Below are 27,980 nucleotides of genomic sequence, written 5' to 3' on the forward strand. Positions count from 1 at the left end.
GCGCCGCGGCGGCGAGCAGAGCCGAGCGGCGGCGTGAGGCGGCGGCGCGCTGACAGCCCGCGGCCGGGGCGGCAGGTGGAGGAGCGGGACGGAGCCCCCCGCGGCCGCCCCGCTGAGCGCCCGCTGCCCCTTCGCGTTGCCGGGCAGCGCCGAGCGGCCCGCGCGGAGAGGGTCGGGCCCTCCGTCGGAGGAGACGGTCGCCTTCGTTCCGTCGCGACGCGACGCGACGCGCGCTGCCGCCGTTCCCCCCGCCGCCCGGACCGCCGTTTCCCGTCGCCGCAGGAGGCGCGCCCCGAGAGCCTCCCTGCTCCGGCCGCGGCGAGGGATGGCGCGGCGGGCGCTGCCCCCGCTGCCGTGACGGGGCCGCGCCGCTGCCTCACGCCTCCCCCCCGCCAGCGCCGGGCATGCCGCTGCCTGCCCGCGCCGCTGCCCGCCGCGGTCACCTGGCCCCCCCGGGCCCCGGGATGGGCCGCGGGAGCTGATCCGTCGGGGAGGCTGGGGGGAGCGACGAGGAGGATGAGCCACGTGGGAAGCCCGGTGAAAGCCTACGATTTTCTGCTGAAATTCCTGCTGGTGGGGGACAGCGACGTGGGCAAGGGGGAGATCCTGGCCAGCCTGCAGGACGGAGCCACCGAGTCGCCCTACGGGTACCACATGGGTAAGCTGCTCCCCCCCGCCCCGGGAGTTCCTCCCGCTGCCATGAGGTGTCTCGGCCCGCTGCTCCCCGGTTCCCACCCGCGTATCACAAGCCCCCTGTGGCCCTCCAGGCTCTCGGGATCCGGACCCGCCGAGAGGCTCCGGCCGCGCCGGAGGCAAAGGCCATGGCCTACGCTGCCAACTTCTCGGCTGGGAAATCAGTACAGCCGGACCAACAGATGGAAACATCTGTTTCTGCGGGTTCCCGCTGATTTATGGAGCTCGCAGGTAGTACCAGAGGAGAAAAAGGGTGCAGGCAAAGACATGCTGAATGATGTTTTGCTGTAGGTAGTTTTCAGAAAGGAGGTGGAATTGCTGTCGGGGTTTAAAATCCCGTGCAGGTGATCTCACGTCCGAGAGCTCAAGTTTAAGAGGAATGCCCTTATTTTTGGAGCTCAAGTTTAAGAGGAATGCCTTAATACACAGAACGTATTGATCAAGGTGATAGGGTTTATCTTCCTAAGCGGTTATTTTCCTGTTTTCATCAGTGAGTAAAGGTAAATACTAATACAAATGTTTTTCTAGTAAAGGATCTTTGTTAAACAGCAAAGGAATTTGCTGTGAAACTGGTTTCACTGAAAGAGCTGAAAAGGAGATACTTTTTTTCTCCCTTTTTTTCCACTGTCATGTTCTTAATATCAGAAGAGTGGCCCTTTAAGATCAAGGTTCATGTTTGTAGTATGTCCTTTCACTTTAAGCTTTTTAAAGGGCAAGACTGAAGAGCCTCATCCATGCCAGATATATTCTGTCTGCAGAATAGGGAGTTGTGAACATTGCAGACTGATTAAAAACTAAGCTAATGGCTCAGGGAAAAGGGGATTTCTATGTTCCTTCCCTTCCATTCTCCTCTTTTCAATTCCCCAATCTTGTTTGCCTAGAACGTACTCTAGGGTTTTTTTTCCCTCATGCGGCATATTAAAAAGCAAATTGTCGTGTCAAATTACCCATTGCTTTAATTTACTGCCAGTATAAGTCTGTGACTAGTTAATTCACTGGAAGACTTTACATTGACTTAGGATCTGTTATTACATTTTGTTCATAGCACTGATTCACAGCTAGAACTGAAGGGAGGGAGGAGAGTTCTCTGTACCATTGCTTATGAGTCAGAGTGTACCTCGAAGGCATCAATGTACATTTTAAGATATTTGCATAGTAGTTTTGCTGAATTACTCCTTGGGGTGTTGCAGTGTGTTTACTCTTCATGCTCTTCAGGTGGTTGAAGAAAAGTGACAGAAGGCTTGGGGAGAGCGTGCCTAATCTGGCTCTGTTCTGTACACACAATCTAGTTTATACATTCTTATGCTGAAGGACCACTTTAGTCTCCAATGTATCTTGACGTAACTGAGAGAGAACGTTTGACCAGCTCCTGAGCTCATCAGTCTTACTTCAGACTTTTGCATGTAAACATTGTGATTGATGCTTGTGGTTTTGCTCTTAAAAATATTTGTGTGAATAACACTATAACTCTGTGAATAGATTTCTTGACAGCCAAGAAATACAAATATTCTTTTTGAATTATTTTGCAAGTATTTAACATGCAGCTTGGAAATTCTTCATCGCTATTAATAACTTCAAAATGTATACATACAGGGTTGTAAGTAAGTTTTATGTGCTATTTCATGGATTGTAGTCTCTTCACCAGGATATTTGTCAACCTGAATTATATGAGGTTAGGGAAATATGGTAATTCAGGACCTCACAAAGTCTGCTAGCAAAGGTCACCGTTTCACAGAGACTGAAGGAAGTTCTTAGTCCTGAGAAGATGAGCATGTCTGAAGAGAGGTGTGTGAGTTACAAGAGGAGGGTAGATATAAGAGATGGCATGGTAGTAAAATTTGGAAGGAGTATAATCTGATTCTTAATTTTATGCAACTAGTGTCATAATTAAGAATTTTTGTACCTACTGAGTCTCAGTGTTTACACGATCATTGTATACTGTCTAGTCTCACGTAAAGAAGGATTTTAACTGTGAAAGTTCATAAGAAGTATTTTCTCACTCTTAAGTTTATAATGTTCTTGAATGCATCAAACTTGAAATACTTTTGAACACCGCATGTAAGCTACTCAGTTTCTTTGGGGATCTGTATCCAATATCCCTTCTCTGCCTGTATCTCCTCAGCCTTTCCTACACCATTTGAGCTTGGCTGCGTAGGATGCAGCTGTGATGAATCTGTGCAGGCTCAGGGACTATGAAAACAGAGATGCAAGGAGAGGGATAGAGCTAAACATCCTGTTGGTATTATGACTCATTTTGTAATTTAACTTGATTAAAAAGCTTGATAAACACTGACTTTTTCACCATTTTCAAGTCCTTAGTTAACTGCTAGGATCTACCACTTTCATAATGCCAGCTAGGTCTCTGAATTGGAAAGAGAAAGTCTAGTGATGTGATAGGTTCTGTCAAGATGTGCCACATGTATAAGCTTTGAAATGACAAAACTTTGTTGTGGAGCTTGATGAAAGAGAATAGCTTTGAGACTGCAATGGAAGAGGAGAGAGATGATGTGGTAAAAAACAAGAGCAATTGAAGAGAGGAAGAGCACTGAAGGGCCTTGAAAAGAGAACAAACAAGTTAATGTGATGAAACATGGGAATTTGGGCAGTTGTTTAAATTTGTATATGCAAGAGAGACAGAATTTGATGTTTATTGCAACAGGAAAAAGGTTACTCCCACTGCTTGAATTTTAGTAAATTGAAGGTGGGAATATGAATGTTGAGAAGTTTGGAAAGAACAGGCTACAAAGGGTGGTCAAGATGAGGGACAGATGAGACCAGCTGCTCAGAGAGCTTACCAATTCTGTGGATAAAATGGAAAGAAGACCCTGAATTTACAGGGCTGGGTTTCGGAAAAGACAGCAATGCATTAGAGCTGAAGAATTTAGAATGTAGGTTTGATATAGGGTTCTTTCTTATGCTAAACAACAGGACGTATTGCTAAGATGCACTGCAGTGCTCTAAGAAGTAGAGAGACATATTATTTATAAAGGAAATATAGGGAAGGACACAGTGTTGAACAGAGTGTGACCCCTCCTTTAGGAATGAGGAGAATCTAAAGGAACCCCATGGGATATTAAGACAGGTGGAAGAAATGCTGAGTGAGGGTGGACTCATCAGCAAAGAAGGATCAAGGGCCTTTTGGTTGGTTGTTGTCTTCAGCAGCATCAAAGACAGTTAAGCAGACAAGAGTTGACCAGAATGGGGGAGTAGGGAGGGGGCGTGGGGTTGTTTTGGTTTTTTTGGTGGGTTGGTTTTTTTTTTTGCGTTTGGGGGGGTAGCCGTCAGATTCTTGAAGGCTTTTTGTGCAGCTATATAACTCTCTCATCTCAACTCTATGGGCTCAAACTTTAATTGTATAAACCACAAATTAATTCTTCACAGGCACTTTCTTAACTACTCAAAAATAAATCTGCCATCTTTCTCATTCCCAGGAAAATATGGCAGGCATGTGTCTTACTGTTTTTTGTCAGTACACAAAAATGATATGAAATCTGGAGATGGGAATGAAAGCCAGCATCGTGTGATCAGTCAAGTCCCTGCAAGCTGCTGCTGGCCCACAAGCCGTGGTTTGAAAGCATTTGGCAAAGTTCAGCTATTAAGACAGAGTACAATCTCTTGGTCTCCAAATTTTTCATAATGACCAAAGCACTCTGGGTTGGAAAGAAGAAGAGAAGAAGTTTTATTAACATAACGAAGTAAGGACTGCCATGGAAAATGCATTGGTGAACATGATTCATAGAGATAATTTAGAAAGCAGTTATCCAGGAGATGGGCAGGTAGGCAGTAAGGATAGTTGTCTGGGTAACCTGCCTTTGTAGTTCTCCCACATCTTGCTCAAAACTGAAATTACAATAGATTGGACATACTTTGTCTCTAACCTGGTAAGAAAAGCTGCACAAAAATGATCTTACAGAGAGATGCAGAACCTTTGCTTTTAACCATTGTTAGTTTCTTATGAGAATAAATTTAGAGGAAATAATTGCTTCTAGACTAGAACATAATACCATAGATGTGCTGTCACCAAGTAGACAAATATTTTTATGTTTTGCACTAGCAGATTTTTATTCAGCTGGATTCTTGTTTTGCTTTCATACTAACATATGCTTGCAGTGTGATTGCTTGACACAGGGACTGAAAGGAATGATTGTTGAAACCTGTGTACTCCTACTCCTTTTCTTGCAGGAACATCAGGTTTAAACTGACAAGTTGTCTCTCTTCTAGCAACCTTTTCATATCCTCTTAAGTTCATATCACAGTTATTTGTCTTCCCGTAAATTCTGTCTGGTTTTAGGTTGAGAACTTCACTGGGGTATTTGTTGTCTTATCTGAATGCTTGAAAAGATCCTGGTGTGTCATAGTTGTGGGTGTTAATAAGTGGTTGTCTTGATCACTAAGTGGTTAGAACACAGGCCTGGAGCTTGGATGGCCCAACCTCAAGCAGACCTTATGGGGAGAGCCAGAATACCCTTGTACGTAGGGAGCATGTGGACTGGGATAGTTGTCAGCTGCTCGCATCCCAGCAGACAAACTTACAGTTCGTGGTGGCTCTTCCTGATAACTTAAGACACAGATCAAAGCCATTCTTTGGTGTAAAGCTGGTGTGAAGAGGAGGGAATGAGCCCTAACTAAAATAAGGAAACAAAAGGAAACATTGTTAACATGAGAAATTAAAAGACTCAGATTTGTGAGCTGACTGTGGTTTCCTCCTCTCACTCCCAACAAGACCAAATAAAGAACTAATGGAGATAAAAGTCTTCCCACAGAGATATGATGTTAAGTTTCTCTGTTCTGTCTTCATGAAACTGTGGTTTTGAAAACGTTACTTTGCTGAAAGGAAGGGGAAATAAAATTGCTTTGTTTTCCTACCAGTATAATAATGAATAGGATGGGTTGCTTATCACTGACTTATTTTGAAGCCATTACATTTTCCTAAACACAACATGATCTAAAGATTGCAATAGAAACTAATGGCAACATCATTATATTTCTGTATTTCTTTGCACATAGCACCAGCTTTTAGGGACAATCTTCAGTCCATGCTATTAGGATTTCTCCAGCAGAAGAGTTATTTAAAGTTGCTGAGCACCAGTGTCTATGAGTAAATAAACACCTTTTGAGGTTATTTATGCTTGCCTATAAATAAACTAGGCTTTATCTCACAGCACAAGGAGAGCAAAGATTGACCACTCTTAGCTGTCATGAAGTAACTTTTCCTAAAAGGTTGAATAGGCATGAATTTTTTTCCCCCTTGAATTTTGTTAAAATCCAGTTGTATGCCCATTGATCTCAGTTTAAAAAGATTTAGACTGCATTCTTGTGCGAGGAAAAACAGGTGAGATTTTATTTCATACGCCAATTTTAAGTGCCTAGAAGACATCTAGTGTCTTAACTCATCACTGTAGGCTTCCATGGCATTAGTGGAAAGAAATAGTTGCTTCAAATAGGGCATCTAACCTATTTTTGGATGAGCCTGTAAAGCAGTAATAGATCCTACTCTAAATATGTTATTTATGACTGCCCCTTTAATGTGGTGTCTTACAAGAGTAGTGCTTACTGCTGAAAGACAACATTAATTTAAAATTGTATTATATACTGCATGTGAAGAAAGTTCAATAAACAGAAACTGCTGCCTACTCTGTATTTGCTCTTCCCCTTTCACTGTGTTTAAAATAGAAAAATGGAAATAATTTCTCCCTTTTCCACCACCTATAACTGCATTTTGTCTCTTCCAGGTGATAGCACTGTGGAGTAGCAATTCTTCTTAATAGGCAGTCAATTATGAGAGGCGTGTGTTAGCTAAAAATGTGGATCCTGGTTTGACCCGATTGCCTTTATTCTTGCCTTACTTATGACAGATACTTTCCATCCTGTAAAAAAAAAAAAAAAAAAAAAAGCTTATGATCTAATTCAGACCACCTTTGTTCTTTGCTTCAATTCGTGTGCCTTTCCCCCATCCCCAAATCTCAAGTTTGGAGTCTCATGCTAAGAATTGCCTGCCTCATGAGACCAGTACATCATGTTTTCTCCTCTGATATGTGGCAGCATATTGAGTGACAACTTTTTTTACCTCTTTTTCCATATTCTTCATAAACAATGTGGTAGAGGATACTGTAGCATTTCCTGTGATGGTCAGGTCAATCAGTCAATGTTGGGTTTTGTATTTGTTAGCTGATCTTGCACATCTGTTGAAACAATGAATATTCACCTTGCTTGATTTAATGGAGCAATAGAAATTCTAGGCCTGCTTGGCAATGTATGGTTTTTCATATGTTCCTTCAAACCTTTCATAAAATTAGTTTTGGTTTATGGCACACTTTCTTCTACTTGGCCATTTTTCTTCTGTTTAATACAGCAGTAATATTTCTGTGTTTTAATATTGCAACTTAAGTGTCATGCACTTGTATCCATCTCATGGCCCAAAGTGTTACTGTCTTATAATTTCATTAAGGTCAGAAGCTAGGTCATCTTACAGTGAGGTTTTGAAACCCACTTAATCAATAGGCTTAAATTATTTCTCTTCCTAGCACTCCTCACCCAACCATATTGGAGGGGAAAAAAATCAAACCTGTGTGCACATGCACATATTCAAACCAGATATTTGTGTACCTTGTTCTTTTCCATTAACTGGCCTTTATGTTTCTTAGCCTATTCAACAACAACAAAAGACCAAAGAAAACACCTAAATTTTGGTCAAGCATATTATTGTACAGTTTCAGAATGAAGAAGCCTTGAAATCTTAACATCATGCAAATGTTTTCCAGATTCCTGCCTAAAACCAACCTGCACACGCTTGTCTGAATTTGATATCAGCTATTGCTACAAGTAATACTTTAGCTTGTTGTGGCAAAAGAGACTATAACAATAGCTTACTTTCTTCTTTGTCGTTCTCGTGCACATTCATTCAATAGCACTATGTGCTGCCTGTCTCATTTTTCTTTGGGTTACCGGTGTCTTCCTCCCCCCCCCCCCCCCCCCCCATTTTTTTCATAGATATGAGGGAGTGGGAAAGTGACGGTAAAAAACAAAATTACCATGAGGCTCCCAGACAGGTGTGCAACATGAAAGACAAAGTCTAGGCTATTTTGAAAAGTGGTCAGACTTGAAGGTAATTGAGTCCTTTTAAGCTGCTTTGGCCTAACCAAAATTGTGTTTGCCTGTGCTAGGATTAAGTTTTATCCAATATGTTGGTTAAATTACATTTACATATTGCTGTAAATTTGTTTTTGTTCTGGGAGCTAAACAAGAATGGTAAATGGGATTAAGAATAGAAATCAGCTAACTTTAGAAGTTTCATTTGTATCCCATCAGCTCTTCTGAATTTTGTTTAATACAAGACTGAAAATATGAAACTAATGCAATAGTTACACAAAATACTCAACATGGGCTAGTGTTTGTCATACTGGTTTTATTTAAGGATCATCTCAAATGTAAGACACCAAACATGTTTGGTTTGAGCTTGCAATGTTTTTTTTTATCCACATCTAAATCTGTTGATATAGTGGAACACATCTGTACAAATAATTGTTCCTTTCTTTTATGTCTTGACATGTTGTAATAGGGAAGTATGAACTAGACAAGCTAAGTAGTCAAATACTCCAGTCAGAGCTGCAAGTTCGTAAGTAAGTGAAGCTGTTACAGATCAAATGCTGATCTATCAACATAAACTGTATACTTGATGTCCGGTCTTTCAAAAAGGTATGATAAAATCATCTGTCAGTATTGACTGTAATTTAGTACCTACTCAGGGCCAAGTCCACAAAAATATTGGTGTTCACAACAGCTGTTTACGTATCTAACTTTCCATAGATTTGAATTGACAATTTAGAATGCTAATTACTATGAAGTTAGGATGTCATTTTTGCCCAGGAATGGAGGGGTTTAAAGGTCCAGAAGCCAACCTCGCTCACATCTTTACAGTAGTTTGTGGCATCTAAGAGAGTTTCCTCTTTCAGCTGGGTGGTATAAACAGAAAAGTATTGTCAATGACGAGCTGTGCCGAGTAACAAAGTGTGTTGAAGAACAGCTGCCTTAAGGCTTTAATGTAGTACATACCTGCTTTTGGTATAATTACATTCTTGTTTGATATGTTACTTAGACTGTTACTCTGACTGCATATTGGTAAAAGGAATATATGTGCTGTGTTCAGCTGAGACTCACTGGATCTGATTGGTGACTCTTTACAGGAGGCATGGGTTGTTTTGAACCCTAAAGGATAGAAATCTCTAAGGAAGTGGAACGTATTCTGGCTCATATATTCAGACTGGCTGAACCAAATCTCTGAACTGTGCTCCAGGCAAGGTAGAATCCTCTCTAGGACAGAAAAGTAACTCTTTTCAAATTGGGGGAAGGACAGGTAGGATCTAGCAGTGAAGACACCCTTACATGCATACAAAAACATTTCTGTCAAGTCAGTAATTTTTTGCTGTTCTGTAGGCATATAAACAGTGAAGATTAAGTATTTTGGAATCATGATTGTTGTCAGAAGCAGGGAAAGTTATTTATTGTTCATGAGATGTAGTCTTGTGCAAAGCTGAAAGCCAATGTAACAGCTTTGCTATTTTTCTTTGTTGCGTGGGATTTGCCATTGAAGGGTGCTGATACGAAAGCACTGTGTGAAATCAACAAGTGGTGTCAGAAGATGGAGTGATTCAGCAATAGCTGGTGAGCACGAGGAAGCCAGAAGAGCCAAGGCTGTTACTCCAGAGTTATCTTGGATATTAAAATTACTTGCGCAATGTTGGATTTCAAAGTAAAAACTGGTAGTTTAATATGAAGAGGTGGGGTAACTATGATGAGAATTTCTGGAATGGAGATTTCCATGGATTTTAAAAAGTAACTGACTTCTAAGTTAAGAACATAAGTGTCATCTTGAGCTAATTTAGCCTAGCACTCTGTTAAAAATGGTAAGAGAGATCCTATTTAGGAAGAACATGCAAACCTGGCTGCTTTCTGAGGTCTGCTTCCCTCATGTGACTGCCAGCCTTCCTAATCCAATATTTGGAGATTTAGAATTATTTGCAGCTACTTCATTTATGAAAATGGGTAATCTGTGTGCTCTTTTTTAATTAAAAATTATAGTTGCAAATTTCTATGGCTCTTTCCAAATTTATATAAAGAAACCATTTTGCTATGCATTTCTTTTCTCTTATGCTAGAGTAAGTGGGATTCTGTGACCTTCTTTGAAACATTCAATACCGGTTAGTGTAGACACACCTCTGGACTGCTATGACTCCTCCAAAAAATGCAGCTTTAAGATAAGATGTGGACTGATGCAAAATCAAACTATTTAGAGTTTCCCCCAATAAATTTTTTTTGGGGTATTGGTTTCGTGTTCATATAACATAAACTCCCAATGCCGTAAATGCCTGTTTTAATTGTGTTTGTTAAAATATTGTATATTCTTTAAGTGTACTTCAGTACCCAAAACTCTGGAGAAATGTTTTGCAAAAATACTTTAATTCTTGGATCAGAGGATAGCCTATTTATTAAGAAGTTCCAGTTACTCTTAATATATGGCTAGTTTAAGTTCCATGTGTGTGCAGATGTAAATGTAGAGGAGACTGAACATGTGACAATGTTTAAAAGTAAGCTGCAGTCCAAGAGTGACACACTTGCACTAGATGAATTGCAGCTGATCTTTCACACTTTCAAATGCAGTCCAATCACTTATATTTAATAACCATAATTTGTTTACTGTGTGGTGTGTTCCAGGCTTATGATTCAGATTTTACCTCTTTACTTTCCCCCGGTTTTATATTAGGTACGTTGAGCACACCTTGGCAGTTAGTAACTCAGTGTTATGCTCCTGCCATTGCTCTCATTTTTCCTCTGGGCTACAACTTCATGCAAAGAGCCCTACACTGACTTTACCAGCATATGTTTCCTTGTAATCCCACATCAGCAAAGCTGAAACAGCAAAGAATGCTTATGTACTCTGAAAGAATATATTGAAGGAGCAGTCATAAGTGTATTTGAGGATTGTATGTTTAATTGCCCGTTTTCATAAAGAATGAGCCATTATAGACGTTTGGATGAAACAGAAACTATTTTAAAAAAACCAACAGTTTAATAAAAAGAAAGAAAAAGGGGGGTAGGGGTATTTTAGTCCATAGGTTTCGAATCAAGGTAATTAATCCCTTCAAAATTTTAGGGACAGCGATGTATTAATGTATCTTCCGTGCCTTTATACTTTGTTTGCAAGCTGACTTTATGCAGTGCCTTAAAATGGGATATTTAAGTGCATGAAATATGAAACTGCCAGCTGGAAAACCCAGAAGAGACCCAGCAGGTCTGGCAGCCTTTTTAATACTCTCTCAAGACTAGACTGAGGAAAAGAGGCTCATGTAGCTGATGCACTCAATGGAATGACTGAGTCAGTATACAGAGAGTCTTGTGGTGCAAAATTTTTAACATGGATATCTGGATACATACATTTCTTTTCTAACTGTTTTAGCAATCCCTATACACAGTGCATGATCTCAGTCAGTCAGGACTCAGTTCTTCTAATCTTTCTGTGTGTTTGCTTCGGTAAATATGCTGAGTGAAGTTTGTGTAAAGTACAACCTTGACTTTTCAAACCACTTCTGAATTAGTAGATTGTCTTTTAACTTGAACTCATACTTTATCCAATAGAAGCATGATAAATGGAATTTTAAACAGGTTTGTAACCTCTAAACTTTTAAATTGATTTTCTTTTTCAGTTCTGACAAGAAACACAGTCCCTTTTAGAATTCTGTTAGTCTTGGAGCAAGAAGATTCTAGAGTACAAGAATACATGTGGTGTAATCATTTTTGTATAGAAATTCTAGGTTTTGTCTCCAAACAGGAGTGTAATCAGTACTGTTTGAGACCTATAGTTTTGTAGGCAGGCTCACTTATCAATCTATACTGTATTTGTTTTCAACATCTGGAAGACAGGCTAGTTCAATGCAGAAGACTCCATGAAAAGTAATTGCATAGTTTTGAAGTGAAGAAAAGTCTGCAATACTAACAACTTCAATGAAGTTTGGCCGCAGACTAATGAGTCACCTCTCTGGAGAAGAGAGACCTTGGGCAGGTAACCTAAGAGCAGCTGCCTGGTACCCATGAGGAGGTCATCAAGAGGACAGAGTGAGGCTTTGTGCATGGTGGGAGGGTAAGAGACAACTGGTGTAAGTTGAAGAAAGAGAGGTTCGGAATGGGTGAGGGGAAAAACTTTTTTACCATGAAGATAGTCAAGCTGTAGAACAGGTTGCCCAGAGAGGTTATGCAGTCTCCAGACCTCACTTATATCTGATCCTTTTTTGAGCAGGAGGCAGATCTAGATGATCTTCTGAGATTGCTCCAACCTGAAATTTCCTTTGATCCTATTCACCTGAAATCAGTTTATTTTAATTTCTTGGAACACTGATACTAACTAAATGATGAATGGAACAGCTTTGTGTCAGTAATGTATAGTCTGCCGTTCTCCTTTAAATCCTAACAAAGATTGTTCGCTAGCATTTTGTGTTAATTTTTTGTCCTGGAAAAGCAGAACAACTTTGGCAATTCTTCTGCTGGAATAGCTGGGGAAGAGGAGAAGGGAGAAGTGGAAGCATAATCCAAGCCAGACTTCATTTTTCTAATGGAAGTATATGTCCTGAAGATATCTCATGATTTGGGAATTCCTTGAGTTAATGGTAAGGTTATCTATAATGCCCCTTTTACTGCAGCATGTGTTTTACATGGAATTCCAAATTTAAGAAGTGCAGTTGGTCTTTTGTTCCTTGCTTTGGAGGTTAGTTTGAAAGCTCTTCCTCTTCAAGTATCTGTGCTTTGGGAAAGATGACTGTATGTTTTCTGGATTGTAGTTTCTAAGCCACAGTAATTTTTCAATAACGATACGAATTTTGCTGTCTGGCATCTTTAAAGCAAAATTATTGCAATTACACCTACTTGTTGTGAATTCTCACTTTGATCTTCAATTCATCATAATGACAGAATTCTTAACTTGTTCAGCTCAAAGAATTATTTCTCAAGTAATCTTTTTTCTTCTTTTAACAAGTGGTGCTTTGTGCGGTTCAAATAAAAGCTGCTTTTTTTTTTTTCTTTTACTATACTTGGTGACAAATACTGCTGTGACTTCTGGGAGTATTGATGGCATCCTGGAGTAGGCTTTTTGGATTGTTTTTTGTAAACGTTGGTTATATCTTGCCATTTATCATAAGTATTACTTACAATTTAATAATATACAGGAATATGCTTATGATACAGTTCTTATTTTTCTAATTGTTATGATATATTGATATGCTTAACTGAAAGTGGTGGTTTAATTCTTTAGAATCATTTATTTGAGACTTGATTTAAAGCCTAGGGAAGTTTTGGAGAGGTTTGCAACTGTTCTCAGTGAGCTCTTAGGCCTATAGCTCAGCATAACAGTGGCTAGATGTTCTTGCGATTCTTCTGATGCCAAGTATTTTTGAACTGGTTTACTGCTAATGAAGTGTCAAGGCATAAAAGGTCATTGTTCTCATTTGGAAAATATTGTAAAATGTGAAATATTGCATCTGTTTTTAATATTTTATGGTAGGTTTGAAGCTATTCTCCCTTCCAGATTCTGGCCATATTTCAAACCTAGTGTTTAAGATACAAGTAAGGGCAAGTTCTGCATGGCTGTGTCCCATTTCTTTCTTGGTTTGTAGAATTGTTAAAGATATGTAACCTGCCTTCTGGTATTTTTCTCATGCACCAGGATGATTTGACCCCCACTGTTAAGCTTTATACCATGAAGATATCCACAAGCACTGAAAATATTGGACAATCAACTGTTATATAAAACTTATTCCACTTTTGGGGGGTCAGTTGTCTTAAGCTAGCCAAGCTTCCCTTCACTGTACTTTTCATGGATATGCAGAGCACCACATCATAGCTGTTGCTTGGGATACATGTGTATCTCAAAGAAGATGAAACAAAGAATGATGTCTGAAGCTTTAATTGCGAGGAGTGTGAAGGTGGGATTGTGAATGGGAGGCTGCCCTTGAGAGCTGATGCTCTTTGAGAATAATGTAACTGAGTTTTTTAGGAAGATAGGATGCTTGTTAACAACATCCCTGACATATGCAAAGGAACTCATCTTGCAATCCAGCTCTTACTTATAGGAATTGATGAACAGCAGCAGTGAGAAAATGGTATCATAGAAGAATATATGTATTTTTTTTTCCCCTGTACTTATAATAGAGGTTAATTCTAAATCAGATTCACTAGGTGCTAGGTTATGGTTATCTCTACTTTGATATTAAATGGACTAAAAGTTGAGGGCAATTCTTTTATAATATGCAAATCTTAAGTAGAAAAGAGCTGTTTTAAAATACTGTTGCTGTTTGATAACAATGACTATAAACTGGGAACTTCTTGATGTTACATTTTTTATGTTGAGTTCTGTTGCAAAGAGTTTGGAGAGTCAAGCAGGGAAATCGTAAAGCTAATGTTTGTTATCTTCTGCCAAGAGTGTGTTCCTTTCCCAGTGTAGGGAACTGAGTGATCCATATTCACTCTTAAATCATAATCTGATGTTATTGGCTTTAAATAACTATTAAAAAAACCTTTGGCTAGTAAGTGCTACCAGTCAATAACAATCCTATCTCAATCCATCTCCAGAGCTGTCAGTAGTTTTGGAGATCTTTTCTTTTAACGTGAATTTTCTAGTCAGAAGTGTGAGTTGCAGTGTTGTGCATGAGCAGTTGGATCTAGATGCAGGAGAATATTGATCTGCAAGGTACCTGAGGTGTTCTGTGACCACTGATTGCCCCAGGCTCCTTGTTTCACTTGATTCTTTCAAATGTGGAAAAAGGGGTCAAGAAAAAACCACCTCACTTAGAAGATTGCTGGGATTGATATATTAAGCCCTTCCCAATTTATTTCAAATTTATTAATAAAATGTGCTGAAATAAAGGAAGAACTTTTTTTTGTCAGCAATGCTAATAATAACATTCCCTTTTCCTGCAGTGCTACTATTTATAAACAATAACATGTTTATATATAGCAGCTTTCATCTGAGGATGTTAGCTGCAACTTGTAGTAAACATTTGAGTTTACTGTATGACTCTGATATCCTTTTCTTTTGGAGTGGAAGAAAGGAAATGATGAACTGAAGTTCCTGATTCTTCCTGACCTGTGGGATGGGAACAGTTCTCTTCTTTCTTGTAAAATAAATTTCTAAGGCCTTAGATTGTAAAGAGGCTGTTTTATTGTTGACAAGTAAATGTTAAGACAGAAGAGAATGAAATATGATCTCTGGGTCTTTATTTCCTTTCCTCTTAATGTGAATGGAAAGGGATCGTTCACTAGTTTTGGTTAAAAGTTGATTATTAGCTGATGTCAAATGGTTTTTCTTTCTTTCCAAACAGTCGTCTGCCTTGAAAGTTTAGTTTTTATTTAGCCATCCTAGCAGAAATACTGCAAGCTAAGGCATGATTAAAAAAAACATGTACTTAACAAGTTGTTTGCATGTTCTTTTGGGGGAGGGTGTGAATTTAATATGCAAAGCCCTGGCTTGTTTACTTACTAATGCTGATAGTAAGAGGATGAACAGAAACTTATTCAGTTATTGCCTCTGTAAATTAGCAGCCTGACTAATTAATTTTGTGGGGCTTATATAGGTCTTGGAGTTTCAGTTGTTAATTTTGTTTTCAGATTAGTATTGGAAATATGCCATAAAGTTGTGTCAAACTTCTTACTCCCATACCATTTGCTTTGGTTCTAAGGGCAACAGTCTGGACTAGAGCCAACTAGAAGTGCTTGGAGATCTTGAGATTTTAACCTGGTGCCCTAAAAATGTTGTAACTATGAAAAGCTTCTCTGTAATTGTTAAAGAGCACTTTCATTTTTTTAAGGGTAGATTTCTTGTAAACTTAATTCCTTTAAACATTTAAAGGAAAACAAGTGTAGTGAAGGATAGATTGTGATATTGGCATGTGTCTGTGACCATAAACAAAGCTAAATATAAAGCTGAGATTTCTGATACAATAGCTTCTTTTGGAAAATTGTCACATCATTGAAATGAGTGAATTATTTGTGAGACTTTGTAATTGTGGTTTATGGCTTGATTAATGAGGTGAAGAATACAGTCTAGATCTAAAATTTTAGTGTCTCTATTTCAATCTGAATAGGCAATCTGTGCTTTTCAAACAGATGGCTTTTATTGCAGTAACTAACTGTGATGGAAAGGACTGGAATTTGGAAAGTGATGATTATTGTAAAATGGCAAGCAGCAGGCAAATATGTCTGTCACATAACCTGATCTTCGTGCTTACATATCAAAAGATATAGTCTGGTTTTATTGCAAAGAGTTTATATCTTTGCAGCATGATATTGAAAACATGGGACTTAGTTTTTAAAGCTCGGTTGAATTTTGAATCAAAAGCATGCTGTAGGTCCATTTGCTGTGAACAATAAATGAATGGAATTGGAAGTTGGGCCACTTGTCAAATATACTTGAAACAGTTACAAATGTGTTCTGAAAAGAAACGTTAGATCTTAATTTTAATGTGTATATGAAAAGGTAGATAGCTGAAGAAGGTTAAAGTGGCAAGTGGTGGGACCACTGAATTCTCATTGTGCCTATGAGAAAATGGTTTTAAGCACTCTCTGAAACCTAAACCTGTGTTTTTGAAGTGCAGTCAATGGTCTTTGAACTTGAAGGATGTTTTCAGTGGACTTAGTTAAATACAGGCCCAGAATCCCACTGAATATATATATTTATTTGTAGACACTTAATTTTTGGCATAGAAACAATGGGAAGGAGACATTAGTGTGTGTCTGAGATAACTATTACTGAATGGTTAATTTGGACAAACTGATGGAGTGAATGATTGCTGGAGGTGTTTAACGCTGCAATCTCTGGAAGGTGGTCAGGTCATGGAGACAGGTAGTTGGAATGGTGGTGGTATTATTATTATTATATATTTTTTTTAAGTAGTTAGACTCTGTTTTAATTAAATCTTAAAGCTGCTAATCTGACGTCAATTATCTACAAGGAACAACATGCCTTAAACTTTAAAGAAAGGACACATCAAGAGGAATAAGTAAAACCAAGGAAACTGGTATTTGTAGTATTTATTAGCTAAAACATAACAGAGCACCAGGTTCAAAGATGCAGTCCTGTAGTCTGTACTTTCTCAGGTATAAAAAGGGTTGTTTTCTCAGACAAACGTGCCACTCAATAAAATCTTTCAGTGCTGAATTGGTAAAGCACAGCTCTGAAGAATCTAGTCTTAAAGTTCTTGGGGTTTTTCCCATTTTTCTTTCTCCTCTCTCCTATAACTTATCAAAGTTGAAACACAGTTCTAAAGCAAATGCAGAACAAGCTCCAAAACATTAAAATATTAGGCTAACATTCAACTCCTATGAAAAATTTTGAGGGACAGATCTGGATTTTAACTCTATGTCATATTATCAAGATATGACCAGTGGTTGGTCTCTAGTCTATTGCTTCAGATTTCATTAAGTGAGTCAGTGTGTTTTTCACTGCTGCAAAGCTAAACAACTGGCTGTTAGTCACACTGTAGATCACTGAATCTCAGTTATTAAACCAAAAAGATTTCTGGTGTAAATAATGTTGCCTTTGGTGGAACACAAAATGAGCAACTGAAGGATTCTGCCCTAAAGAGACCATCACAAACGCCAGAAACTTTGATACACTACTATAAGCTTCAATAGAAGCAGAAATTCACAGGAACCCTTAAAATAATCAGTGTTGACATGAATGCAGTGTGATTAATGAATCAGAAGTGAGAGTGTGGTAATGGCTGCAAAACATTGATGCAGAGAGGATGGCTTCCTATTTACTGCAGTTGTTACAAAATAGCTAAATGCTTTTTTGGGAATCTTACCACATTCCTGGGTTCAGTAATACTTCTTTCAGTTTTCTATCTGTTGATATTGTTCTTCTTGAACACAAAATTTATTACAAATCAATTAGATTTAAGCAATCTAAACCCTTCAGCAAGGCCAGTGACTTGTTTCAGGTTCTTTAATCTCAATTTGTGGCTTTAGAAAAATAATTTTTGTTAAAAAACATCCATATGAAAGTATTAAGCACAAGAGGTTTTTCTGGTTTACTTCAAAGTTGAATTTTTTTTTGATTTAGCAGCCTTTTGCTTCCCTTCCTTGTATAGAGATACAATTTAGTTGCATATCCAAACAAAGCTATTCTGTCTTACTAAATGAGTAAATAATGTTCTGGAAGGACATTTGATTTCTACAACAGCACAATCCACATCTGTTGGTCTCATTGTTACGGTTTCATGCTGTTCCTGATGATTCATGGCAAAAGGCTTTTTGTTTTGATTCTTAATCAATGGCAAATGCTAATTGCAGAGATGTTCAGGTTATATTATCAACTGCTTCTATCTGTATAACAGCTGAAGAATAAGGAAGTTTCTGAATCCATCTCTTCTTCAAAAATCTTTTGAGAAACCCGTAAGATTCTTTCATAAACAGCAGCTGGTAATAGTATGTTTTTCAGACTCGTCTTGTGTATGTCATATAAAAAAAAAAAAGTACTATTTTGGATTATGTGTGTGGCTGAATATCAGCAACTTGCAGTAGTTTATGGTCTGTGATGCAAAGCACAGTGCCAGGTTTATTTAGCTGTGTATCCTCTAGCTACGCAATACTAATTTTCCATGCTTGGTATGTCTTTTAACAGAATGATGGATGTCTGTTCACTGTGTAGGATGTGTCAGTGTTTGCTAAACATGGTCTGTGCCTCTTCATTAACTTTGGATAAACTGGTGGAGGTATTTTACCCTGCGGGAGATATCAGTGGTAGCACAGGATGCTGGAATGAGATATATAGTGTTATCCAGGGTTTGTTCTACATGTTTTATGTTTTCAAGCATTTCTGAAATTTGTTCTTTCAGTGTGCAAACAGTTTCAATGTCCTAGTCCCTTCAGTGTCCCAAGACTTTGTCTATAGGTTTGGGGCGGGGGGGTGGGTGGGTATTTTTTTAATTTTTTTTTTTTTATTTTAATTTGTGGTTTGTCAATTTGACTTATTTCCTAATACTGCTGGAGAACTGGAACACTTTGGCCGATAAATGAAAATAAGTCTCCCAAAACTGGTGGTAATACATTGGGGTGGGATTCTGTCTGTGTGTCTTTCCAAATGTACAGACAAAAGCCTGAATTGTAAGGCAGAATATGCTTCAATTCACCCTTCTGCAGTGAGCTAAAAGCTTGAAATGCCTATTATTGCTGTCCCTGGCCTTTCAGCTCAGTGCTTATCTGGGAACTGTGAAGTTGGCATGGCACAGTACCAGTCTCTGATTTGAGTTGGAGCAATCAGAAGAATTTAGTTCCCTCTCTTTGCTGCCAGACTAGAAGGAGCTGTGTCGAGAGATTTCTTCATAATATACTCCTACTTGACAGTAGGATGTATTCATCAGTTTGTAAAAGTGGGAGTAGCGAACCTGTATGTTGATGTGACTCAGGCGAACTATCCATCGGGCAAAAGAAATGAAGTGGCATTTTTGAAATATGTTTCCTAATAACATGTGACTTACCATTACAGTGCCTCTATCTTCCTGATCTTCTTTCTTACTTGATCTTCATATCGCAGCAAGACTGCTTCTTAAGCTTGCTTTCTACCATCTCTCTGGTCATTGCTAGCTTCTTCCTTACCAGGATCTTGGTAACAGGCAAGTCTTCTTGGCTTCTCATTCTTAAGAAATGCCCTTGCTCTCAGCACTGCTAATACCCATTTCTGCAGGGCTATGACAAGGTGACTTAACGGTCCTCTGTTGTTGTTGGCTTTCAAACTGGGCAGGTGTTTAGCAGTTGCTACTGCTGCCAGAAATGACATAAACCATGTAACAAGTCAAATCAATTCATAGATAAAAATATTTTTAATTAATAGTACTGCAGTGCAACTATCCTTCAAAAATTGTTGGTTTTAAATCTCTTTCAACTTATAAAGTTTAAAGCTGGTTTAACTCTACTAATAATATCAACAAATACCATAGAGAAATAAAAACAATTTGCTGATATTACTATGAAATTTTTTGATGATTAGCTATTTTATCTACAAATGTAAGTTTTGGCATGCAAGAAGCTAGGAAATTAGAGAAATTAGGTTATTCATACTAGAGATAAAGAACTTGTTTCACTATATGCTTTAGTATCTATGTTACAATAGGTATCCTACAAAAAAAAAAAGGAATCGATGCTACTGTGCTGTGTAATAAAAGCATTTGGAGTCCCCCAGTGCCTGTTCTGGAGGAGAAATTGGTGATAGTTGTGTACAAATGAGTTGTCTTGAGACTAAAACCTGGAGACAGCTGCATTGGGTAATGGTGCGCTGATGTCTGGGCAAGAAATTATCCTGATTTGTAACTAGGAGAACATTTCCTGGGGTAGCACATCCATACCTCCTTTTAAAGAGTAGTGTCTTGTGATTATAACTTAGTGAATTCAAGTTTATAGTTGTTTTCATAAAATAGGCTCAAATTTTGTTTGCCTCAGATAGCATCTTACATGTGACAAATGCCATTTGAGCAGTTTAGTGTGGTGCAAATTTTAGAAGCACAAATGAAGCATCTCCTTGCCTATGGCTACAGGGGGAGCTGACTCAGCTGACAACAGTTACCTTGCAATAACTTCTGTTTGGTAGTTTAACATCTGTTCTTTATTCCAGACCTAGTCTTACAAACTCCTTTCCTTGGGGAAAAAGGAGGTGGGTAAGGCTTTCTTTTCAGTGTCTGCTTATTTAAGCCAGAGGGTTTTAAACCTGATTTTTGTTTACAAAAATGGAGGTAACTGACTACCGGTGGCTGCTTTAGTGACCTCTTCGTGACAACTGGTAGCAGTACTTAGCAATACTCTACTGGAGGAGCAACAGGAAGTCCATTTTGTTAACTTGCTGACAAAACGTGTTTTCAGGCAAAGAGAGCAAATCTCCTGCATGGTAGGTGTCTCCCCAGAGTTGTGCTTGCAGTTGAGACAGATTTTCATTTGTTGTTTATGTGCCGTGCTATGCTATACTTTTTCTTTGAGACAGTGATATAAGTAATAGATACATGTTCTTATTAAACTTTCAAACTTCTCTTTCCCCCTTAAATCCAGCAAAAAAAAAAAAGTTATTGGTAAGCATTTGTTATGTTTATCAATACAAACATTGATATATAGATTAACTTTTTTGTTCTGGATGTTGATGCCACCCATAGTAATGAACCTTACACTTACAGGATCATCTTCAGCACTGTCATCCATGTTCCTCTGGTAAAGATGAGCTGAAATCTTAAGTAGTAATTAGGGCACGCTTCTGCATGCATTTGTTTTTCTATGTCAATGTGTTTTTCTTACCCACTTATTTTGCTTAGGCCCAGAAAACAAAGCATGTCTCTCTTCTTCAAGGTACAAGTCTCATTACATTTCAGTACATTTTTCAGAGCTAGTTTCCATGCTTTTTAAACTTCATTTGGAGGACTGTATGAATAAATGTTCAATTCAAGAAGTAAACTATGACACAGCAAAGAAAACATGAGAAAAACACATTTACCAGTGAAACTGTGTTGCTTGGCTGCACAGTGTGAATACTGAAGGCACACTTTTAAAATAACATTTAATAAAATAAAAGCCTCTTTCTTTTAATGTTTATAATTTTGCAGTTTGTGGGTGCAGTACTGAAGCACAGTGTTCATAGGCCGTTGACCCTAGCATCGTGGTGGATATTTTCAGGTGTCAACTGCAGCTACACAACTGTTTCTGATTAGTTTTACCTAATCTAATTGAAACTACAGCCATTTTGCCTAAGAAAACAGTTATGCTAGACTTGAGCTTATTTTTACGTAGTTTAATTGCTTCCTGGGGCATGTCAGGTTAGCAGTAACAAGGTAATATTATGTAGCACTGAAGGTTGTTTGCAAAGACTACAAAATGTACAATAAAGATGTGAGCTATGTTATATATGTGCATGTGTATACATGTATACTTCCCTTAAACACTGCAGTACTTCTTCAGCTCATCTAAAAGAGATATTGTAGCTCAACCACAAGGCCTGGACATGTTATGGGAAGGAATAAATGGAACCTGCCTGCGTTCTGTTGGACACTAACTGCATAGGTCTTTTGGGCAGAGAAGGTTCTTGTCAATGGGAAGGCTGGAAGACAAAAGGCAAGCCACTTCTTGCACCATCTGCTGCTTTTATATAAGAGGGGGACATGTGTATCTGCTATAAGAACTGTCTGTGAGTCAGAGCTGATAAGGAAGGAAGAAATAATAGAGGCCGTAAAGCTAGGGAATAGAGGAAGAGAACAGCCTTTAGTCTGCAAAGTATATATGAGAGAAAAGGCAAAAAGCTAGTTCTACCTTCTTCTGTTGAAGAGGTAAAACTCTTTAAGCATATAGATTTTCATGATCATGAATAAAACAGACCATTTATCAACCTGAAGGGAGCCTGAGACACCTGCTCTGAAGGGACCAAGCTTAAGTAATATGAAAGGTCTTTGTAACTTTATAGTTGTTCTTATCCATGTGGACTTCATAGGTACTAATGACAAATACCTTTTTTTAAGGTCAGCTTCTTTGAAATCTGTAACTGTCTGTGTGTATATTGTACCCCTGCAAGCTGCTCTAAGATTTGCGTGACGGTCTCCCCTACAGGTATAGATTATAAGACTACAACCATTCTTCTGGATGGCCGACGAATCAAGCTACAGCTCTGGTAAGTGTGTGCTCCACCTTTCCTCATAATTTATATTTCAAAGACACAAGAATGCAACTCTTCAGGGCAGGAGTTCTCCCTTATGCTTCAGAAATATTTAGTCAGCTGAAGAAGAGTAAGCCAGGCAGCTAGCCCTTTGAGTAAGTCACACTTTCTCTTTACCTCCTTTGCATCTATTTCATGTAAAATGAGGGACCCTACAGTTTCTGTACGTGAGAAATGCATAGCAAATGTGGAAGAAAGGCACAAAGGACTACAAGTGCCTTCAAGATAGATTCAAAGTGCCTTCAAAGATTATAAAATATACTGGTAATGAGAACCATGAAAGTACCTTAGAAAGCATACAGTGATTGTATAGCAACATCCCTTTGCTCAGTGTATTAGTAGTAATGGTCAACTAAATAACCACAGTATTATTAAAAAAAAAAAAAGCTGTGTTATTGCTCATATAATTTAATTAATATGCAGTCTGATGTGATTTGATCTTTACAAAAACATGTCAAGAACAAATAAAATTATTTTACAACAAATGTTTTCTCTGTAGGGTCAAATATTTGGTCTGTCAGAGTCTTTTTGTGTTAAGGTTGTTTGAAGATGGCCATCTTCTGGTTCATTTAGAAATACTCAGCAAGTGGTACAAGTTGAAAAATGCAGCAACACTACTGCCTCTTAAATACATTGCTTTTCTCTTTCCCTAAACTCATGGCATAAAAGAAGGAGAAGTAAGGTCAGTGCAGGCCAAGAAATAGATGGAGGGTGATTTTTGAGGAACCATAATCTAGATAAATCAGAGAGACAGGTTCTAGGAGCAAGCAGTGTTCAGATGGAGAATTGAAGGTGAAAATGAATTGTTATGATTATATCCTTTTCCTTCTAGAAAGAGACAATCCTGTGCTATTTCCATTTTTTAAATTAATTTTGGTGTTTATTTTTGTTTGAAACTTTTTAAATTACTGGACTTAAATGCCTGTGTGACAAAGCTAAGTTATTTTTAATTTATCCTTCGCTGTTTTTTTTTTGCCCTTATGATTTTCAAAATAATGTTTCAATTGTTAAATGCAGTGATGGATAATAGTACTCTGCCGTATGGTATCTTCATTACTTGATATTTTGTTCACCTATTTTCTTTTTCATCTTCTGTCTTCCACTTTATATAGCTTAGCAAAAATACCACAAAAAGCTTATCTGAGAAGCAGCCAGGAAGGAGATGTTTTAATTCTTTTTGTGAAGGGCAAGGATGTTCTTTGGACTCCTTAAAATAACAGATTGGAAATATTTCTACAGTTAACCATATAACCATATATGGAAATATCTGCCTTGCATTTGAAGATCTGTAATCTACCTCAAAAAGTCTTCATGGAATTTTGCTTCTTATCACATTCTTCACTATAAATTAGATTTTTGCTTCCAAGCACTTTATGCAGTGATTTTTGTTGTTGTGCACATGCTTTTCTAAAAACCTGTGCTGTCTATGACTCTGTAGGTATGCCTTCATCATACTAGACTCATGATGAACTATTGCTGCTGTAATTAAGAATGTACTGTTTTTCCATTAGTTTCCTTGGTGATAGCTATTGTTTCCTCCCACTTTTCTTTTGCTGTGAAAACAGAATCTTTCTTCAAGCTGAACTAAATGCAAAGTCTAGCAGCATATGTACACTTGAGTAGTAGCCTTTGTTTTCCAAGGGCAATCGCAAGAGTAAAGTTTGAAGTTCTTGTCCTCTTATCCTGAGAAATCTGAGAAATGTAGAGGAAAGGGCAGAATGCCAGTGGAGAAAAACTGCTGAGACCGAGAAGAGCTCTTATGCATTAGTGACTGCTACTGCATGACCAATGGAAGAAGAGCTGATACTGATCAGTACAGATGAGTTAATCTAGCTCAACTCTTAGCATAGGAGACCACCTACTTTTAAAATTATATATAATTTATTTCATTTAGGGATACATCGGGGCAAGGGAGATTCTGCACCATATTTCGGTCTTATTCAAGAGGTGCTCAGGTAAGCAAAGTACAACTTTCTCAGTGATGAGTAATGGTTGTTGGATGAATTAAAGCAGTTAGCAAACCATTGTGATGGCTTCTATAGCTCACTTGTAGATTGCATGCAGATTCAGTAATAGTCTGAAGATATCATGAAACATGGGAAAAAACAAGGGGCAGGATTTTGTTTTGCGGAGGGGAAATCCATGAGATTGAAGTTGAATCAGGGTAAAATATGATATACATTATGCCTTCTTGTTGGTTACCTCAATAACTTAAGCATGTTATCTTACTTTGATCATGTGAAGGCTATGCTAATACTATTTTTTAAAACTGTGTGCCAAGTGAGAGAAATTGATAACGTAAAACTGTTAAGAGTAATGTGAAAAATACAAACATAGTCTAAAATGTGATGAAATGTAATGACTTATATGGAAATTACTTCAAAAAAAAAAGACACACTAAAAGTCACTATAGCTTCAGACTTTAAAGTATCGCTGTAATTCATGACATGTATTGGTTCTGATGAGTTGCGTCTGTTATGTTCCAGAATTGCACAGAGCATTGAATCTTCAAGCTACCAAATATGACCAAAAATATTGATTTGCTATGACTTGTGATGTGTGTATGATTAACCAAAGTTGTCCACTATAAAAAGAAATACTTACCAATACATTAGACCCTAAAACTAAGTCAGGGTTTCTGCCCCTTAGCTGATCTGTAATCTACAAAGAGAGATGGGGCTTGGTTTCACAGAATGCTGAAGTTCTGCTCCATTGAGAAGTTGCTCAGCGTCTTAGAAGATTATTTCAGAACTAGAGAATTTACAGATAGTATTCTCTGTGTTATGCTTCCATTAAACTTAGAATTTTTTTTTTTTTTTTAATACAGGGAGTAATACTAGTGTACGATATTACAAATCGTTGGTCATTTGATGGAATCGATCGATGGATAAAAGAAATAGATGAGGTAAGGTACAATCCCAGAGTGTCACTAGTCTGTACCAGATGACTAAGACCGACTGCTTATGATATTTTCTACTGTTTCTACTGGCATTTGCAGGCAGTGCTTACTACAGTTATCCAAGATGCCAAGTTTACAATTTTCTTTCTAAGTTTGTAATTCTAGAAAGTTGGAAACATATCAGCTAAAGTGTCTGATTTCCTTAAAGGTGTTGATGGAGAACATATGGAGGGCAAAGATTTCATATTGTAGTCCCACTCTTGCTATAGATTTATCATGTCATCTGTGCAAGCCTGTCTTCTCCGAGGAAGGGAGAATCATAGAATAATTTAAGCTGGAAGGGACCTCTGGAGATCATCTGGTCCAACCTGGTGCTTAGTCTTTAAATCTTGAAAAAGCTTTTGTTTGTTTTAATTGAGGGAAGGGGAAAATGGAAGCCAAACTATTAATATTTTATTGCTTCTCTTTGCTCAGCATGCTCCTGGTGTACCAAAAATCCTGGTTGGAAATCGCCTTCACTTAGCCTTCAAGCGCCAAGTGTCTACTGAACAAGCACAAGCCTATGCTGAGAGGCTGGGCATGACTTTTTTTGAAGTCAGTCCACTTTGTAATTTCAATATTACAGAGTCCTTTACTGAGCTAGCAAGAATAGTATTGATGAGACATGGAATGGACAGGCTCTGGAGGCCGAACAAGGGTAAGCGATGTACACTGAAAATGTGTAAATTTAGTTCTAGCTAAGGTTTATGGTTCATTACTATAAGATAATTTTCAGAAACTTTAACCCTGATGCAAAAACATCAAAAAAGAAGGAATCCTGTACAATTTGCTTTCTAAACAGAAAATATGTATCTACAGGCATAACCTGTTCTGCTTTTGTAGGCAATAACATATCTTTCCTAGAACTTACATGCTTAGTCATCTAAGTATTGAGACATAAATAGGAAGCTGAAGCAGCAGATATTTTGGATAATGTATGTGTGGGAAAGGGTGTGGGAGGAGACATGAGAATTCGTCCTGGAAGTACAGAGTGCATGCAGAGTGCTGGGTATGCTACTACCATGTGGCTGACAAAAGCATGCTATTATAATGCAAGTTTTATGTCTGTTTTTAAGTACTGAGTCTGCAAGACCTTTGTTGCCGTGCCATAGTTTCCTGTACCCCTGTGCATCTTGTTGACAAGCTCCCTCTCCCTGTTGCCTTAAGAAGCCATCTCAAATCTTTCTCCATGGCAAATGGCCTTAACGCCAGGATGATGCATGGACGCTCATACTCCCTCACATCCAGCAACATCAATAAAAGGAACAGCTTAAAGAAAGCTAAAATTATCCGTCCACCACAGAGCCCACCAAAAAACTGTACAAGAAACAGCTGTAAAATTTCTTAAGCTCTCTGTGGAAGAGGAACCTGGATGGAATCCCCTCATGTGAGGTGTTGAACACAAGGACTCTTTGTTTAATGGTTGAGCACATTCTATGTATGTATCACACTACATAGACAAAATTAAGAAAAATAAGTCTTATTTTAGAGCTTGCTCACTACAGTAATGCTGCTTTGGAATGAATGACATGTTCAGTGCAACTGAAAGGATGTGACATTTTGCTGTTGGATTTTCATACTGCATTTTAGTTTCTGATGTGCATGATGCCATTGTTTTGACTAGTAGGTGTGTTTTCATATAGGGGATAACTATCATTATATTCAGTTCTTAATTCCATGAAATCTGGAAAGTGGCTTACTGTGTAATTGTATAAAATCCTGTCTTTTTGCAAGCTATTAAAAAATATAAAAATGAGTCATCGGTTTGCATATTCAGGCAGAGGTTTTTAAAATGCAATGTATCGTATACATTGTTAAGTTCTACAAATAGTGTGACAAATTCTAGTAATACTGCAATTGTGCTTTTGGATTTTTTTTTAAAGCTTCCTTGATAACTTTGAAGCACTAACTTAACTAAGCTAAAAATGTATATATAATTATTATGCACATACACAACAAGGTTTTGTCCCATTAGTGTATGTCATAGATTTGATAAAGTTTTTGGTATGTTATTTAATAATTTGGGGAATTAATTTGTGGTTTAAATACTTATTTTTCTGTAAAAAAAAAAAAAAAAATTACATTTTATACCACTCTACAAGAAAGTTCTAGGAGGAAAATGCCAAAGACACTGTGGTAAAAGGAACATGACTTGAAGAGCTGCTTTATAAGGAAAGGAAACTATTTAAAAAATAAATAAATGTTTCTGGAAAAGAAATCCTATTATGCTTTCTTTAACTGGTGAAGGTTGTCTTTATCTTCCTTTAGAAGAATTTGAAGAACAATATACCTGAACTAGAATACCAGGAATGTGAAGTCATCCTAAAAACATCATGTAAGGCTTTTGATACAACATCTGTCTTCCATATTTCAGTTAACAATATTGAAGAACAATACACGTCAAGTCTTCCATTTGTGAAGGAATTGTAATAACAATCCTTTGAGGTGATGGTGTAGCTTCATCCCAGTTTCTTCTAGGTGTCTTCACTATAGTGAGATACCGTCAAGTTACGTATATATAATATTCCTTCTGGATCAGTATAGAAATCCACAGCCTCTGTAGGCGAGTGGGGAAAATTCAAGCCAGTGAAATGCCAAAGTTATGCCACGACCTGGCATTACTAC

At 38.1% G+C, this 27,980-nt stretch overlaps 1 protein-coding gene across 2 annotated transcripts; it reads left to right on the plus strand.

Moving 5' to 3' along the window:
• On the plus strand, positions 1 to 27,573 carry RAB40B (RAB40B, member RAS oncogene family). Of its 2 annotated transcripts, XM_069798926.1 has the most exons (7): positions 1 to 658; positions 20,345 to 20,383; positions 22,312 to 22,372; positions 24,312 to 24,372; positions 25,245 to 25,322; positions 25,791 to 26,013; positions 26,432 to 27,573. In XM_069798926.1, the coding sequence occupies exons 1-7, from the start codon at positions 517 to 519 to the stop codon at positions 26,701 to 26,703; spliced, it is 876 nt and encodes a 291-aa protein (XP_069655027.1). In that variant the 5' UTR covers positions 1 to 516; the 3' UTR covers positions 26,704 to 27,573. The 2 variants fall into 2 exon arrangements, with proteins under 2 accessions (XP_069655027.1, XP_069655028.1); XM_069798927.1 differs by lacking the exon at positions 20,345 to 20,383 and having other exon boundaries at positions 3 to 658.
• Positions 27,574 to 27,980: the final 407 nt, after the last annotated feature.

This window comes from Haliaeetus albicilla, chromosome 12, assembly GCF_947461875.1.
Source record: "Haliaeetus albicilla chromosome 12, bHalAlb1.1, whole genome shotgun sequence".
Classification (NCBI taxonomy): domain Eukaryota; kingdom Metazoa; phylum Chordata; class Aves; order Accipitriformes; family Accipitridae; genus Haliaeetus; species Haliaeetus albicilla.